This window comes from Physella acuta, unplaced genomic scaffold (assembly GCF_028476545.2).
Source record: "Physella acuta isolate Inbredline_101_S28 unplaced genomic scaffold, ASM2847654v3 ptg000970l, whole genome shotgun sequence".
Classification (NCBI taxonomy): Eukaryota; Metazoa; Mollusca; class Gastropoda; family Physidae; genus Physella; species Physella acuta.
The window spans coordinates 586,535-605,552 of record NW_026732487.1 but is presented as its reverse complement, the minus strand read 5'-3'; the positions used below and the strand labels follow the sequence as shown (position 1 = coordinate 605,552).

The following is a 19,018-nucleotide window of genomic DNA, read 5'->3' as shown; positions in this document are numbered from 1 at the left end:
GATGACGTGGGCTGATAGACACATTTTACCTAGCGTTAGTTCTTGTGGAGGGGTGTACGTGCCCGTGGGTGCCAGACCCCGCAGCAAGCAGAGCGTGACTGACTGCATCGTGTTCATGCAGGAATGTTTGCTAGGTAAGTCTATATCAGGGGGGGGGGGGGGGGAGAAAGGGGGACTGAACTGGCAGATAACTTAGAAAGTGAAAGGATAATTTAAGGAATTAATTTCCTTGCAATGGTTGATATTTGCTGCAAAGTCAACTCATGTTAACGTAGGTTTAGATAAAGACGCTATTGACACCACTGGTGTGATTACAGATTTAGCTAATTATACTACCGACACGACTGGTGTGATTACAGCTTTAGCTAATTATACTACCGACACGACGGATTTGATTAAAGATTTAGCTAATGGCACGACGGATGTGATTAAATATTTAGCTAATGACACGACGGATGTGATTAAAGATTTAGCTAATGGCACGACGGATGTGATTAAAGATTTAGCTAATAACACGACGGATGTGATTAAAGATTTAGCTAATGGCACGACGGATGTGATTAAAGATTTAGCTAATGACACGACCGGTGTGATTAAAGATTTAGCTAATGACACGACTGATGTAATTAAAGATTTAGCTAATGACACGACTGATGTGATTAAAGATTTAGCTAATGACACGACCGGTGTGATTAAAGATTTAGCTAATGACACGACGGATGTGATTAAAGATTTAGCTAATGACACGACCGGTGTGATTAAAGATTTAGCTAATGACACGACGGATGTGATTAAAGATTTAGCTAATGACACGACGGATGTGATTAAAGATTTAGCTAATGACACGACCGGTGTGATTAAAGATTTAGCTAATGACACTACTGGTTTGATTACAGATTTAGCTAATGACACGACCGGTGTGATTAAAGATTTAGCTAATGACACGACGGATGTGATTAAAGATTTAGCTAATGACACGACTCATTAAACAGTTAAACAGAACAATGACCGCTAGAGATTTCAAGCTCGTCCATTCAGTGTGTGTGTGTGTGTTTGTGTGTGTGTGTGTATGGATTTGAGGGGGGGGGGCAGGACATATAGGAACTTGCTGAATAGAAGAGATGCAAGTGGTCGAGGGATAGGCCTAGAGGGCTAATCATTAATTGATGATTGGTTGTCAGGAAATCCAGCGTTATCAAGATTATTCGATCACCATCATCATAATCATTCTTGTTGACCCCTTGTGGAGCATAGGGACGTAACCACACCTCCCCATCGTTTTCGGTTCGGGACGATTCCTCCAAGTTTGGCCCATGACATTCCTCCAAGTTTGGCCCATGACATTCCTCCAAGTTTGGCCCATGACATTCCTCCAAGTTTGGCCCATGACATTCCTCCAAGTTTGGCCCATGACATTCCTCCAAGTTTGGCCCATGACATTCCTCCAAGTTTGGCCCATGACATTCCTCCAAGTTTGGCCCATGACATTCCTCCAAGTTTGGCCCATGACATTCCTCCAAGTTTGGCCCATGACATTCCTCCAAGTTTGGCCCATGACATTCCTCCAAGTTTGGCCCATGACATTCCTCCAAGTTTGGCCCATGACATTCCTCCAAGTTTGGCCCATGACATTCCTCCAAGTTTGGCCCATGACATTCCTCCAAGTTTGGCCCATGACATTCCTCCAAGTTTGGCCCATGACATTCCTCCAAGTTTGGCCCATGACATTCCTCCAAGTTTGGCCCATGACATTCCTCCAAGTTTGGCCCATGACATTCCTCCAAGTTTGGCCCATGACATTCCTCCAAGTTTGGCCCATGACATTCCTCCAAGTTTGGCCCATGACATTCCTCCAAGTTTGGCCCATGACATTCCTCCAAGTTTGGCCCATGACATTCCGGCCGCTTCTGCTTCAGTGACAGCCTACCTTTCCATGTTTGTTTGGCCTGCCTACTTCCCTCTTTCCTTGGGGACTCCAGTCTAGCACCTGTCTGGTGATGTAGTGTTGTTGGTGGTTTACGAAAGGTGTGTCCTATCCATCCCTAGTTGCCAATAGGGTCTGGCCCAGTTTTTCCCCTCACGTTCAATATGCGGCGTAGGAATCCGTCAATGAAAGTCTGAAGTTCGTTGTTTTTTGTTTGTGTTACTTTCCACGTCACAGAACCATGGAGGAGAACAGATGTCACATTGCTGTTAAATTAACATGTATGTGCTCTACACGTCCTGGTTGTGTGGAGGGTGAAATTAACATGTATGTGCTCTACACATCCAGGTTGTGTGGAGGGTGAAATTAACATGTGTGTGCTCTACACGTCCAGATTGTGTGGAGGGTGAAATTAACATGTATGTGCTCTACACGTCCAGATTGTGTGGAGGGTGAAATTAACATGCATGTGCTCTACACGTCCAGATTGTGTGGAGGGTGAAATTAACATGTATGTGCTCTACACGTCAGGGTTGTGTGGAGGGTGTTGAATGTGTACCTCGTCCTGCTGGCGTGTCTTTTAATGTCCTCATCTGCTCCCTCATACTTACTTACTACACTTCCTAGATGTGTGAAGTGATCCACCTCAGAAATAGTCATTTCTTTATCTGAAGTGGGAGCTCCTGTTTGTTGTAAATTCTCAACACCTCTGTTTGTCCCAGTTAATCTTTAGGCCCGTCTTAAGAATCTCATCGCGCTGAGTTTGCTTAGCTTGGGCTGGTCATGCTGTTGTTGATGTGAGAGGAGGCTGATGTCTCCACAAATATAGAGACTCAAGCTGTTGAGTTAGGAACCACTGAATTCCATCTTTTTTGGTCCGTGGATGGTCTTCTCATGATCAAGTCAATGAATAAATATAAGGGAAGTAATCAAGATAATCTTTAACCAATATTTTAAATGTTAGGTCTGAGTCAATAAGGGAAGTAATCAAGATTACTTTTCAGATTTTGTAAAGCTAGAGTTATCGTTTATTAAATTAAAAAAAGATTCTGTATATTTTCTTTTGTTACCACTAACTATGCGACGTCCATTGATAAGGTTTGCGTGGATGGACGGGCGGTCGTTGGGATGAGTGGGGGGGGGGGGCATGTCTAATTTAGTTGCATGTAAACTGGCCCCGTCGAGGTAGGGGGGGGGGAGGGTTGAGAACGACGGTAAATGTATGACCATATAACATACATGTGTATGGCATGTACTAAAACTCAACTTCAGTGGATAAACGGCATTGCTCGTGTTAAGGATAACAAGTTTAATAATTAGAAAACGAAATCAAGTTTTTATAGTATGCCATTCTACCGATAGTGCTGTGTGCTAGGCGGCGGTTAAGGGGTAATGATCCCGGTGTGGCTCTACTTCATTAGCCTATTAATTAGGCACCCCACCTAGTTACGCCACTGGATTTTTAGTTCTGTTGTTTATTAAATAATTTTTTTAAAAAGTAGTGTTGAGGAATGTGTAGCAATTTAACATATGACTTGAAGTATTTGTAATGTGTGTGAGTGTATGTATGTATGTGTGTCTGTGTGTGACGTGTATCTATCCACATACTCCGGGTAAGACGTCTAACATATACGGTGTATAGCTTTTGTTTCCTGATAGTTGACTGGTTGTATGCCAACAATAAAACGATCACGTCAGGACAAATCTCTGGCACAGTATGCCACTGTACCGTGAGGCTACCACTGTGCACGTGTAACACAGTGCCCCTGTTTCACGGTATCACTGTTGGCGTACCACTGTATCACTGTACCATGGCGCCACCTGTACCACTGTGCCCGTGCGCATTTTTAAACGCTCTACCACTGTGCTCATGTACCATTGCGCCTTAGTATCACTCTACCACTGTACCACTATGCCCCTGTACCACTGTGTCCCTGTGCCACTGTGCCCCTGTACCACTGTATCACTCTTCCACTGTGCCACTGTATCACTCTTCCACTGTGCCACTGTACCACTGTATCACTCTTCCACTGTGCCACTGTATCACTCTTCCACTGTGCCACTGTACCACTATGCCCCTGTGCCACTGTACCACTATGCCCCTGTGCCGCGTCCGTCAGGTTAGATCAGCGAGCCTCACATTCAACAGACGCAGGTGCTGATAGATCACGTGACCTTGCACCGGATGTCTTAACCCACCAATCAGATGCAAGGCTTTTGTGTTTAATATCTAAGCTGTGAAGATCATGTTACCTTTCTTTGGACGCTGGTGCAAATTGGCTTCCACTAGAGCACCCACACCCCTCCCCCTCCCACACATCTATCTGCTTGATGGAAGTTTCGAGAACAAATCTGGGGCGTTCTATAAGTGGATCTAGCGGTGTAGACATACTTTGGTCTTTGGTCCATGTACCATCGTCTTTTTCTATATCTAGTAGTCACCAAGTAATGAGATGACAGTTCAGATCTATAACATTAAGCCCCCACCCCTCTCATTAACCCACCTGCGTACTTACCCCCCCCCCCCCCCCTCCTCGCTAGGCGAGCTGTCAGCCCAGTGATTCTTCCAAACTTATTTCTCGGGGGGGGGGGGGGGGGGTTGAATTTTGGGGGGGGGGGGGGTGGGGGTGGGGAGGGACTAAAATTGCCTGGGGGGGGGGGGAGGACACTGTTAAAAGTATATATTTTTTCTATATAAATTGCATTTCGTTAGGGGGGGGGGCGGAGACTCCTCGAAGAAATGCCTGGAAGAAATTCTGTGTCAGCCTCCCCCCCCCCCTCCTATAAAGCCATTGTTTGAATCCACTCTCCCCAATCTGGGTTGAGGCGCTGGATATATAGGTCACGTCTGCTGCACATTTTTATCGCCCGACTCACCGTGAGAACCCGATGTGACGTCACGCGATAAGATGGCGGGCGAGGGCGCTATTGTTGGGCTCGTCAAGATAAGTGCGCGCGGCGTCAAAAGCGCTGCACCGGAAGTTGGGTTTAGGCGGGTGCCAGACAGTTGATGACGTCTTGCTACTGGCCAGACACGCTGGGATTGGAGCGACGTCTGAAGCAGGTTGTTGGTTTGATAAATGAGCTGACAACACCCATGGGTGTGATCAACGAGCTGACAACTCCCATGGGTGTGAACTACTTCACGTCGCACCCTCACGTCCACGTACCCGGATGTACAAGAACAACTTGTCGCACGTGCACATTTCGTAGATTTGTGTTTGGAACTTTTCCTTTGCTTGCGTATCCTGTCCGCTAACGGGTTAGCACTAAAATATGTTACTCCTTTGTAATCTGGGTGGGGATTGGAGGGGTGTGGGTGGCGGTGAGGTGGGTTGGGGTTGCGGGGTGGGGTAAGCATAGGGTGAGGTGGTTGTGGAACTGTGACAGTCCGTGACGTTGGAACCTGACCAAATCAATTAAACCAATGCTAGATCTGTATCAAACTTAAAACAATTTTAAAAAAACATGTTTTTTAACCGACAACTCATGGCACATTATCAAAAATGTTGCACACATTTTTATAATAAACAATTTTAACTACATAAAGCAGAGCCATGTTCTTTACTTTTTTTAGCACATTTCAAAGCTTGTTATTATTTATAATAGGCTTTTATTTTTGTTTTAATTTTGTTTCATATAAGGCAATACATTTGTTGTTTAATTTTTAGGATAATTTTGTCATTTCAATTCATATTGATGATTACGTATAGTCAAAAACCCTTTTGCTAAATTTGAATTTTTTTTGTTGGGTATAAAATATAACTTTGACGAAACTAATTTCTTTATAATCTAATTGAGTTTTAATTTTTTCCTGATATTTGAATCCAAAATGCAGTTGGAGGATTAAATCGTATCCTTAACACAACACAAAATTGTGTTTATTTAACAAGGCCTGTTAGCACGTGAAATGTAAATTAAGTTCTCTCCCCTCCCGGAAATCGGTCACAGAACAAACGAAAGTAGAGCGTGCACATTTTCTTACTGCTGGGCACCACATGTGGCTCCACCGCTACCCACACTTGTTTCCCTGCTGAAAAAGATGAACGCAAAAAGCCAGATTTGATCCGTCAATTATCGGCGGCGTGCGTTCGTGAGTTAAGTGAACATGTTCAGAGCTGCCGGGGTGAATGATACAAATATAGATCTAGATCTAATTTATGCTAAAAGGCCTTGCCAGATTCTTCTTTTTGACCTATTTATCCATTAAGTAGATGAAGTAGAGTTCATATTTTTCTTGACCTCTACATAAGAAAGGGATGGTGTCAGTAGCGTACGCAGGGGGGGGGGAGCAGGGGGAGCGGCCGCTCCCCCTCTGGCCATTTTCAGCAAAGTGGCGCCTTTTTGGAATTTTTTAAACACAACGTTTTAAACAATGATATTTAAAAAAAAATATTTTTGGTCGGCAAATCTATGTAAATCACAAGATTTCTTTTCATGCAGCAATTAAGCATTATTGTACTAGTCTAGTAGTGTCTACGTTTACAACACGTATTAACAGCTGCATCAGTTTGCCATTCTAAAAATAACCATTACGACGCATTGCAATGTTTAAAAAACCTCTATGGTAGTACCACTTGGCAAGAGGGGTGTTAAGTTTAAGGCAACTGTATAATGTATTTGCTTACGAATAATTGAATTAGAAAATGTTATACATAAAACTTCACACATTATTACTTTATATATACAGTTTGAATCGTGTGATTATTTTTTTTAACATTACAATACAGAAACAAATACAACTGATGTGGCACCTCTATTTAAATTTACTTATGAGCAAACTGCGTAGTGGTGGTGACATTTTGACAAGGTCAACAACGTCATCACGATGAAGTAGTAGTATTCTTACAGTTTGGGCGATAGTGAGTACGATTACAAATTATATGAAACAGTTACAATCCCCCTCCCCCATGGACCCTTCTGTAAAAAAAATATTGTCATAATACCACTGCTACTTATTTAAATCTATTTCTGTAAAATATATTTGTGTAATATATATTTGTGTAATATATATGTATGTTTAGAACAATCATCTAAAAACTGACGCTATGTTCACTCTAAGTTGGTTATCACCCCCCCCCCCCCCACACACACCTCACCACCACAATTGTGTAGAGCGACATTAATGTCACACCTAGATATACACTGGGTTGGATAATTTACCTAAAGTGAACGGACTATGGTGAATGAAGTTGAACCCACCCCCAACCCAACCCGAACTGATCTGTAAAGTACATGTAGAAAAACGCGTAATGATGTACCAAAGTACCATGCCGCCAGAAAATTAGCTTTTTAAACGTAAAACTCTGTGAATATTGTTTTTTCAATTACCACTAGAAAGGTGTGTGATCAATACAGTGATCTAACCCATACCTATCACTATGTTAAAAAATGATCTTTAAAGAACACAAAGAAGCAGTAGTTAATTAAAAATATATGATCTGAACTAAAAGACCGAAATTTAGTTCAATGTAGGATGTTATTCCAAATGTTTTTCTGCTATAATTAAAAGCTTGATTTTATACCAACTCTAATTTTAAAAACTTTCATTATGCTGTAATACTTTAGCATTTATGATGACGATATATTAAATTCTGATTATAGACAAAAACATTTTGTAAATACGAATAGTGTTAAACAATTTCATTATATTCTAAAGTAATTATTTATTTGTTTTGACATTTATAATTAAATGTGTAGATATATACATATTTATATTAAGAGAGTGATTATTTCCCCTATTTCACTTGTCTTAAATAATTTCCCAGGAATTATTGTGTAAGAATTTTTAGCGCAATTTCCATACTGGACAATTGCGATTATTAACTCGTCATTTCTGGATGGATGAATGAATGAATGGATGTGTGTCCACAGCTTTAAGTCGTATCTCCTCCTCAATGAAGCAATATCAAGGACTAGTTCCTAAGCAAATATGTTAAGCAAGTTCCGAGGATGATTGTGGGCCAAAAAAATTCCCTGAATTCCTTCCTGGATTTCCCGGAAAAGCCAAAAAACCTCGAAAAATGCAGTTTTCGGCCCATATCTCGGCAACCAGACCACTTAGCGACTTGAAACATTTACCAATCGATTCCTGCCATAATTTAGAACAATATTGCCGAAGAAAGTTTTCAAAAATATCCTTTCGTTTGTTCACAAAAAATTAATTAAGAACATTTAAACTGAGCATCGTGTAGGCCTAGGATGATATTTACTTTTTAAACTGAGCATCGCGTAGGCCTACTTGTTAAAATAAACCTATTTCCGTTGATATAGGTTAATATAGTTCTCTTTTTTTAGCGCAAAAAAATATCCTTTCGTTCGGTCACAAAAAATTAAAAATTGTTATGGATAACATAAGGAAATTGCGCTTAAATTGTCACTAGACTTTTTATTAACTTATTTTTTTACAAGAATTACAAAACAGATTGTGTTACGTTAATTGTTTTTGGTTCTAGTGTGTGAATATATATATATTTTTTTTGTTTAGATTGATACAATTTTTGTTTTGTCGGCCTACATTGTGTGTTTTTTCTTATTTCTGCAGAGTGCTACTTTCAATTTATCTTACATCATAGCGAAGTAATGACATACAGCTAGTAATTATATATATATATATATATATATATATATATATATATATATATATATATATATATATATATATATATATATATATATATATATATATATATATATATATATATATATATATATATATATATATATATATATATAATCCACGTATATAGGACGTGTTAAAAATTCGGCGCCTTTTTTTTGCTCTTTTCGCTCCCCCTACAACGAAAACCTGGATACGCCTCTGGATGGTGTAGTCGGCTTTATGCCCAGCCGCCTTTACTTTCCCGAACGTAAGTCAGGTACCCATTAGTGCTGGGTGAACTCTGGAACGTCCTACAGACTCAAGTCAAAGCTGAGATCCGAACTCGAGACTTTCGGGCTAGCAGCCAAACGTTCTACCTTTCGACTAAGTCATCCTGTTGTCATGGAAAAGAAATTTTTTTTTTCTTATGTTGGAACAAGCACGAACAATACCTCTTTGGTGCTGACAGCTATAGTTGAACATCACGTGCTAGAAATTCTTGACCACTGAAAATAATGACATTGACTTGACCTGTTGGACTAAAACATACTGACCTAAACTTGAATTGTTGGCATAGAACATACTGACCTAAACTTGACTTGTTGGCATAGAACATACTGACCTAAACTTGACTTGTTGGCATAGAATATAATGACCTAAACTTGACACGCTGGCTAGGGCTATTCAACTGTTTGTGTGTTTGTTTACATTACCAACACGACCTCACACAAACATTGTTATTTAATGCTCTGCCACCCTCCCACCCCAAGCTCCCACCCCCAAGCTCCCACCCCCAAGCTCCCACCCCAAGCTCCCACCCCCAAGCTCCCACCCCCAAGCTCCCACCCCAAGCTCCCACCCCCAAGCTCCCACCCCCAAGCTCCCACCCCAAGCTCCCACCCCCAAGCTCCCACCCCCAAGCTCCCACCCCAAGCTCCCACCCCCAAGCTCCCACCCGCAAGCTACCACCCCCAACCTCCCACCCCAAGCTCCCACCCCAAGCTCCCACCCCCAACCTCCCACCCCCAAGCTCCCACCCCCAAGCTCCCACCCCCAAGCTCCCACCCCCAACCTCCCACCCCCAAGCTCCCACCCCCAAGCTCCCACCCCCAACCTCCCACCCCCAACCTCCCACCCCCAAGCTCCCACCCCACCCTCCCACCCCCAACCTCCCACCCCCAAGCTCCCACCCCCAACCTCCCACCCCCAACCTCCCACCCCCAACCTCCCACCCCCAAGCTCCCACCCCACCCTCCCACCCCCAACCTCCCACCCCAAGCTCCCACCCCCAAGCTCCCACCCCCAAGCTCCCACCCCCAAGCTCCCACCCCCAACCTCCCACCCCCAACCTCCCACCCCCAAGCTCCCACCCCACCCTCCCACCCCCAACCTCCCACCCCCAAGCTCCCACCCCACCCTCCCACCCCCAACCTCCCACCCCCAACCTCCCACCCCCAAGCTCCCACCCCACCCTCCCACCCCCAACCTCCCACCCCCAAGCTCCCACCCCACCCTCCCACCCCCAACCTCCCACCCCCAACCTCCCACCCCCAAGCTCCCACCCCACCCTCCCACCCCCAACCTCCCACCCCCAAGCTCCCACCCCACCCTCCCACCCCCAACCTCCCACCCCCAACCTCCCACCCCCAAGCTCCCACCCCACCCTCCCACCCCCAACCTCCCACCCCCAAGCTCCCACCCCCACCCTCCCACCCCAAGCTCCCATCCTCCCACAGCTGGCATGTAACTGCTACATTCGAGCCCCAAACAAACAACCACCTTGTTTTATTTATATCTTGTATCACAAGCTTTCACTAATTAACCTCCACATTAAATCTGCTCATTAGCTTAATTTCGCAATAACCCCTTCCTTCCCCGCAAAAAATGCCATGTTTGTGTGCAAATTCTAGAATGGCAGATCGTTTTTACCCACACCTTAAGAGATTAGGGTACGGCTTAGGGGCTGATGTGGAGCTTATGACCACGACATTACTACACATTCAAGTTTTATTCCACCACTTACAGTCCTTTGCCAGTTTCTATGATTGCCTTAGTGATCGTGGTGCTGCTATGTTCACAGTCATATCCAGTCATGTGCTATGTTGCAGTCATATCAAATCATGTGCTATGTTCACAGTCATATCAAATCATGTGTTATGTTCCAGTCATATCCAGTCATGTGCTATGTTCACAGTCATATCCAGTCATGTGCTATGTTCACAGTCATATCCAGTCATGTGCTATGTTCACAGTCATATCCAGTCATGTGCTATGTTCCAGTCATATCAAATCATGTGTTATGTTCCAGTCATATCCAGTCATGTGCTATGTTCCAGCCATATCCAGTTACATAAAACAAAGTATTTCAAAATGAAATAAAAATATTCTTTAGACAATGCACGAGCTAATTGTATTATGATAGTAGCGTCGTCATCAAATCAACATTTTCTGATGCATCATAGCTGAATTCCAACAGTTAAACATTACGTTTCCCAATTGTCTTAGACTCCCCCGCCCACCCCACCCCAAACAAAACTCCCCCTTCTCAGATGTACTGACACCGATCCCCACCCACATAGATAAACTAACACACCTCCACCCCATCGACTTACACCCTACCCTCATAACACCCCCTTCAAAACTGGCTCCTCCCCCCCCCCCCGCCAACATCCCTAAAATTGAACTTCCCCAACCCCCTCTCCATAAACATAGACGAACTAACACAAATCTTAGACTCCCCCCCCCCCCCCCCAACTCACGGCCTCACACAATTTGCCCCCCCCCCCCGCCCCCCTGACATCGAGCCCAGGGTACTCAGTAGGGCGCGCTGTGACACGCGAGCCTCTTGTTTACAGATTAGCTCCCCTGATGTCCTCGCGCCCCGCTCACCCCAGGGCGCGCTACTACACCACGTGACCACCCCCACACCCCCACACCCCTCCCGAACTGAAAGACAACAACACAACCTGTCCCACATTAACCGCAATTTCAGAATCACATTTTTATATTTATACCAATCTCAAACGGCTGTTTCTCTATATGTTAAAAAATCTATTTATTTCAAGCTGCGATTTTAGCCACGCGACTAATTAAGTAAATATTGGCAATGTAAATAACACTAAAAATTATTTCAATGCGAAGTAAAAGTTAGACTGACATAAATGTAAAAAAAAAAATGTATGAAATTGTTTAAAATTTTTTTTTTCATTTTTCGAAACATTAGACAAGCCCAACAAAGGGAGGTAATGTTTGTTTAATTTCAGAGTTATCTTAACTTTTTTTTTTAAACAACAGGGCAGCTCAGTGGGCCAAGAGAGTTTACTGTAAGCTTTCCAAAGGTAGAGCTTTGGAAATACACGGAAACAAATTGCCTTAGTTGGTTCAAAGTGTCTTAAAGGTCACAAAAGGTCACGTAATTTGAACTGATGGCGTTGTCTTAAAAGACTAAAGCGGGGGCCACAGGTAGCGGTACCACCCCGATTGGAGACAAATGTCTGTATTGCTGCCACCCAGGGCTACACCCCGCCACCCACACGCTAGCCACCCCGCCACCCACACGCTAGCCACCCCGCCACCCACACGCTAGCCACCCCGCCACCCACTGTGTCTCCTGGTCTCTGCTGGTCTGGAACCCAGACCCAGCCATCCACAGGCGCATCCGGTACTTGTCTCAGCGCAATGTGGTACTGATTCCATTGTACGTCTGATTCCTGCGTGAACACACAACACTATTCCGTCAGGTCTATGGAGCCACCTTGTGTCTGTAAGGTCAGTCCTGTTAGCTCAGCCTCGGGGTGGGGGTGCTGTCTGCTCCGTGATTCTGAGTCTTACAGTACAGGGGGCGCTCTCTGCTCACTGGTGCCAGTAGCCGAGTCTTACAGTACAGGGGGCGTTGCATGCCCACTGATCTTTGTTCTGGGAGCAGGTCACGGTAGCAAGCACCAATCCCCACACCTGATATAAGCTTTGTGAAGACAGATCGCAGGATTAGTCTGTCCAGACAGACTTTAGACAGACATAAGAACCGGACTGTATTGACCTCAAGAGTCAATGTCAAGGCTGTGATTAAGCACTCACTAGCATGTACTACCACGGGTTGTATTTGTTATTGTGTGCGGTCATTAGTGCTCAAATTTCACGTGCAGACGGTAAGATCACTTTTTGATTAGTTTTTTTGTATAGGAAATTTTCATAATTAAAACCGTAATGAAGTAACGACTGTGTTGAGGTCATAGTTCAGTGAAAACGTATTTAATGTGAAGTTTTTATTTGCTATTGACGTGTTGATGTTTATTTACTAGCGATGTGAAGTGTTTTTGCGATGTGATGTGTTGATGTTTCTCCTACTTCGATTAGTAGCGGATGTCCAACACACACGCACAAATCTGTTTTAGAGTTTTACGATCATCGAAAATATTCTGTATCTAGTACAGTGGTTCTCAGCCTTTTTGGAGGTCGCCAACCCCACCAACAATATTCCCTCTAAGGGGGAAAAGCTAGTGTGCAAAATTTATTTTTGTGCGCGCTCTTCTAAAAGTCTTATTTAAGTAGATCTAGATCTATATATTTATTTAAAACAATTTGAGCGCGGCAGCTCAAAACTACTGCGCGGCCGCGCGATCGCGCAGCTTAGCGGGAACATTGTCCACCAACTTCATATGTGCATTCACAAAACACGGTATATAATTATTTTACTGTGCATCGACATCAATGTGTACTAAGAACAAAACCATTAAAATATCATTATTTTCACACAAAAATAAATCGCAATTATAAAAAAAAAAAAAAAACCAAACCCCCCCCCCCCCCCCCCCCCAAAAAATAACAACCTTATAATAATAGTGCATAATTACCGCAAATCGGTGCGACTTCTACTGTTGTCTTTCAGACACCAATTTAGATATCCACGGCTTCACCATGTATTCAGCGAGCGTTGTGATCTTGTATTTTCAATCTCCAAGTAGCTTATGAAAGTGTTCTCTTAGTTTTACCGGTGCTAGACTAGAGTGGCTTAACTTGGCATTGCAAATCATGCAGTTAGGACGCTGGCTCCCATCAAGTTCCGTTAAACACGTGAATCCATTTTGTAAATATTCGTCCGACCACTTTCTTTTTTTGCTCGACATTAAGTAGGAAGGGATTAAACTATAAAGACAACACACCATAACGGCAGTCACTACTGCGCCACGATATAGAAATAAATATGTCCGTCGTATGTCGCGATGTCTTATTTCAACTGTCATCGGCCGCGGCCTCTAGTTCTATTGTCCGCACTGACAAAATCCGATCACATTTGAGTCGGGTGTGTGTCTTGACCTCCGCCGAACCCCTGAGACTGATTCACCAAACCCCTGGGATTAGATCGAACCCAGGTTAGGAACCTCTGCTCTAGTGTAACCAGTTGGTCTATGCAGCCAATTATGTAGCATAATGCGGTGTTTTGTTATATTTTAACCTTTTTACAATTCATTCATTTTCTGGCAAAAGTCAGATTAGTGTCTGTGAAATAGCCTACCACTAAAGACGTATCTGGTTTATTCCACGAACATAGTCTCATGGTCTCAGAATTACATGTTGCCAGTTGGTGTCGTACCGTCAGGGTGTGGTGATGAGGGGGTGGGGTGTTTTATAGGGCGGAGCTTAGGACAATCTTTACACAATCTAGGGATCACACCGCTCACGTGACACAAACTGACCCTTATGGCGTGACACAAACTGACGATTATGACGTGACACAAGCTGACCCTTATGGCGTGACACAAACTGACCCTTATGGCGTGACACAAACTGACCCTTATGACGTGACACAAAACTGACCCTTATGACGTGACACAAACTGACCCTTATGACGTGACACAAGCTGACCCTTATGACGTGACACAAACTGACCCTTATGGCGTGACACAAACTGACCCTTATGACGTGACACAAACTGACCCTTATGACGTGACACAAACTGACCCTTATGGCGTGACACAAACTGACCCTTATGACGTGACACAAACTGACCCTTATGACGTGACACAAACTTACCCTTATGACGTGACACAAGCTGACCATTATGACGTGACACAGACTGACCCTTATGACCCAGACTGTCCAGACTGTCCAGATTGGCTACACAGTCAAGACACGCCTTTAGATGCACATTGTGATATCAACATGTTTTAGAGACAATCTACTTAACAATCACATTTTGACTTAACGTTTCAACTGATATCTGAGACAATAGCAAACATATCACAAGCAAACGTTGAGTAACGTCAAAAATAACATCAACTCTCCGTTCCTTTGTCCCCAATCCCTGGCATACAACAGAACATCTACATCTCAGAACATCTCCATCTCAGAACATCTACATCTCAGAACATATACCTCTCAGAACATCTACATCTCATAACATCTACATCTCAGAACATCTACATCTACATCTCAGAACATCTCCATCTCAGAACATCTACATCTCAGAACATATACCTCTCAGAACATCTACATCTCATAACATCTACATCTCAGAACATCTACATCTCAGAACATCTACATCTACATCTCAGAACATCTACATCTCAGAACATCTACATCTCAGAACATCTACATCTCAGAACATCTACATCTTAGAACATCTACATCTCAGAACATCTACATCTCAGAACATCTACATCTCAGAACATCTACATCTCAGAACATCTACATCTCCATCTCAGAACATCTACATCTCCGAACATCTACATCTCAGAACATCTACATCTCAGAACATCTACATCTCAGAACATCTACATCTCAGAACATCTACATCTACATCTCAGAACATCTACATCTCAGAACATCTACATCTCCATCTCAGAACATCTACATCTCAGAACATCTACATCTCAGAACATCTACATCTCAGAACATCTACATCTCAGAACATCTACATCTTAGAACATCTACATCTCAGAACATCTACATCTCAGAACATCTACATCTCAGAACATCTACATCTCAGAACATCTACATCTCCATCTCAGAACATCTACATCTCAGAACATCTACATCTCAGAACATCTACATCTCAGAACATCTACATCTCAGAACATCTACACCTCAGAACATCTACATCTCAGAACATCTCCATCTCAGAACATCTACATCTCAGAACATCTACATCTCAGAACATCTACATCTCAGAACATCTACATCTCAGAACATCTACATCTCAGAACATCTACATCTCAGAACATCTACATCTCAGAACATCTACATCTCAGAACATCTACATCTCAGAACATCTACATCTCAGAACATCTACTTCTCAGAACATCTACATCTCAGAACATCTACATCTCAGAACATCTACATCTCAGAACATCTACTTCTCAGAACATCTACATCTCAGAACATCTACCTCTCAGAACATCTACATCTACATCTCAGAACATCTACATCTCAGAACATCTACATCTCAGAACATCTACACCTCAGAACATCTAAATCTCAGAACATCTCCATCTCAGAACATCTACATCTCAGAACATGTACATCTCAGAACATCTACATCTCAGAACATCTACATCTCAGAACATCTACATCTCAGAACATCTACATCTCAGAACATCTACATCTCAGAACATCTACTTCTCAGAACATCTACATCTCAGAACATCTACCTCTCAGAACATCTACATCTACATCTCAGAACATCTACATCTCAGAACATCTACATCTCAGAACATCTACACCTCAGAACATCTAAATCTCAGAACATCTCCATCTCAGAACATCTACATCTCAGAACATGTACATCTCAGAACATCTACATCTCAGAACATCTACATCTCAGAACATCTACATCTCAGAACATCTACATCTCAGAACATCTACATCTCAGAACATCTACATCTCAGAACATCTACATCTCAGAACATCTACATCTCAGAACATCTACATCTCAGAACATCTACTTCTCAGAACATCTACATCTCAGAACATCTACATCTCAGAACATCTACATCTCAGAACATCTACTTCTCAGAACATCTACATCTCAGAACATCTACCTCTCAGAACATCTACATCTACATCTCAGAACATCTACATCTCAGAACATCTACATCTCAAAACATCTACATCTCAGAACATCTACATCTCAGAAAATCTACATCTCAGAACATCTACATCTTAGAACATCTACACCTCAGAACATCTACATCTCAGAACATCTACATCTCAGAACATCTACATCTCAGAACATCTACATCTCAGAACATCTACATCTCAGAACATCTACATCTCAGAACATCTACATCTTAGAACATCTACATCTCAGAACATCTACATCTCAGAACATCTACATCTCAGAACATCTACATCTCAGAACATCTCCATCTCAGAACATCTACATCTCAGAACATATACCTCTCAGAACATCTACATCTACATCTCAGAACATCTACATCTCAGAACATCTACATCTTAGAACATCTACATCTCAGAACATCTACATCTCAGAACATCTACATCTCAGAACATCTACATCTCAGAACATCTACATCTCAGAACATCTACATCTCAGAACATCTACATCTTAGAACATCTACATCTCAGAACATCTACATCTCAGAACATCTACATCTCAGAACATCTACATCTCAGAACATCTACATCTCAGAACATCTCCATCTCAGAACATCTACATCTCAGAACATATACCTCTTAAAACATCTACATCTACATCTCAGAACATCTACATCTCAGAACATCTACATCTTAGAACATCTACATCTCAGAACATCTACATCTCAGAACATCTACACCTCAGAACATCTACATCTCAGAACATCTACATCTCAGAACATCTTCATCTCAGAACATCTCCACCTCAGAACATCTACCTCTCAGAACATCTACATCTCAGAACATCTACATCTCAGAACATCTACACCTCAGAACATCTACATCTCAGAACATCTACATCTTAGAACATCTTCATCTCAGAACATCTACACCTCAGAACATCTACATCTCAGAACATCTACATCTCAGAACATCTTCATCTCAGAACATCTACACCTCAGAACATCTACATCTTAGAACATCTACATCTCAGAACATCTACATCTCAGAACATCTTTATCTCAGAACATCTCCACCTCAGAACATCTACATCTTAGAACATCTCCACATCAGAACATCTACATCTTAGAACATCTCCACCTCAGAACATCTACGCCTCAGAACATCTACATCTCAGAACATCTACATCTCAGAACATCTACATCTCAGAACGTCTCCATCTCAGAACATCTACATCTCAGAACATCTACATCTCAGAACATCTCCACCTCAGAACATCTACATCTCAGAACGTCTCCACCCCCCCCCCCCCCCCCACTCTGTCGGTGATTCTTACATTGTCCAGCCCCGGGCACGAGGTTAACGCCCACTCTAAGCTGCCACCCCCGGGCCAGAAGCTAAAGCTGTATATAAACACATGCGAGCCTTTTCTCCCCCCGATCTGTTTGTTAGGGCGGATTTGAAAAAACATATACCTTGCGATCTAAGGGAAACAACTGGAAGAATGGGGAAGGGAGGGAACTGTAGATAAGGGAGAGAACTCTTGTTAAGCTGTATTGTATTTCTTGCTTTAACAGCCTGTAAGCTGCTTAAAACGGTTCTGGTTACACTAGACGACTGCTTGTATGTGTGGGTGGGTGGGGTAGAGGGTGTGTGTGGGGGGTGGGTGGGGGTAGAGGGTGTGTGTGTGTGTGGGTGGGGGGTGGTTGGGGGTAGAGGGTGTGTGTGGGGGTGGGTGGGGGAAGAGAATTTGTGGGTGGGTAAGTGGGGATAGAGACTGTGTGGGTAAGTGGGGATAGAGACTGTGTGGGTAAGTGGGGATAGAGACTGTGACTGGGGTTAGAGGTTGTGTGTGGGGATAGATGTTGTGTGTTGGTAAGTGGGGATATAGGTTGTAAGTAGGGATATGCGTTTTGCGTGTTTGGGTAAGTGGGGATAGATGTTGTATGTGGGTAAGTGGGGATTTAGGTTGTGTGTGTGGGTGGGGATTGAGGCTTTGTTGATGGATACGTGGGGATAGAAGTTATACTTGTAGTAAGAAGCTGATATTTACATTGTGTGTGTGAGGGAAGAGGCTGACGTTAACCGCAGTTGGAGATGACTGTCTTATATAGATGCGATGTGCAGGATAGGGAAGGAAAGTTAATTTACCTGATTTACTGGACATACGTCATTGAAGGAGAAACACCTGGTTAAACAAATACTTAAATACACAAAATATTTGTAACAATTGTACACAACTACACACTCCTACACACTCCTACATACGCACTCATTACACAACAAATTAGCACACGAAAACACGACATAAACCAACCCATCACACTCGGATAACACACACATTCATCAACACATAGCACATAAGTCTACATACAAACATTCGCACAAAACATATATACCTACATTGCTGGCATACACAGACACATATTAACAAAATT

At 42.9% G+C, this 19,018-nt stretch overlaps 2 protein-coding genes across 2 annotated transcripts in view; both read left to right on the top strand.

Annotated features, from left to right (window-relative positions):
• Position 1: 1 nt before the first annotated feature.
• LOC131954063 (GRIP and coiled-coil domain-containing protein-like) lies at positions 2–988 on the top strand. The gene is made up of 2 exons (XM_059317562.1): positions 2–134; positions 318–988. The coding sequence occupies exons 1-2, from the start codon at positions 2–4 to the stop codon at positions 986–988; spliced, it is 804 nt and encodes a 267-aa protein (XP_059173545.1).
• An 11,491-nt stretch (positions 989–12,479) lies between these two features.
• The window catches only part of LOC131954061 (netrin receptor DCC-like), a 32,450-nt gene continuing 25,911 nt past the window's right edge, over positions 12,480–19,018 (top strand). The window contains exon 1 of the mRNA XM_059317561.1: positions 12,480–12,673. Coding sequence (XP_059173544.1) covers positions 12,607–12,673 — 67 coding nt within the window. The 5' untranslated portion in view covers positions 12,480–12,606. The remainder of the gene's footprint in view (positions 12,674–19,018) is intronic.

Excerpts from the sequence above, each read along its gene's own strand:
- LOC131954063 (XM_059317562.1), top strand. The coding sequence starts at position 2 with ATGACGTGGGCTGATAGACACATTTTACCTAGCGTTAGTTCTTGTGGA. Across the intron at positions 135-317 it reads CATGCAGGAATGTTTGCTAG|ATTTAGCTAATTATACTACC; the intron begins GTAAGTCTATAT and ends GTGTGATTACAG.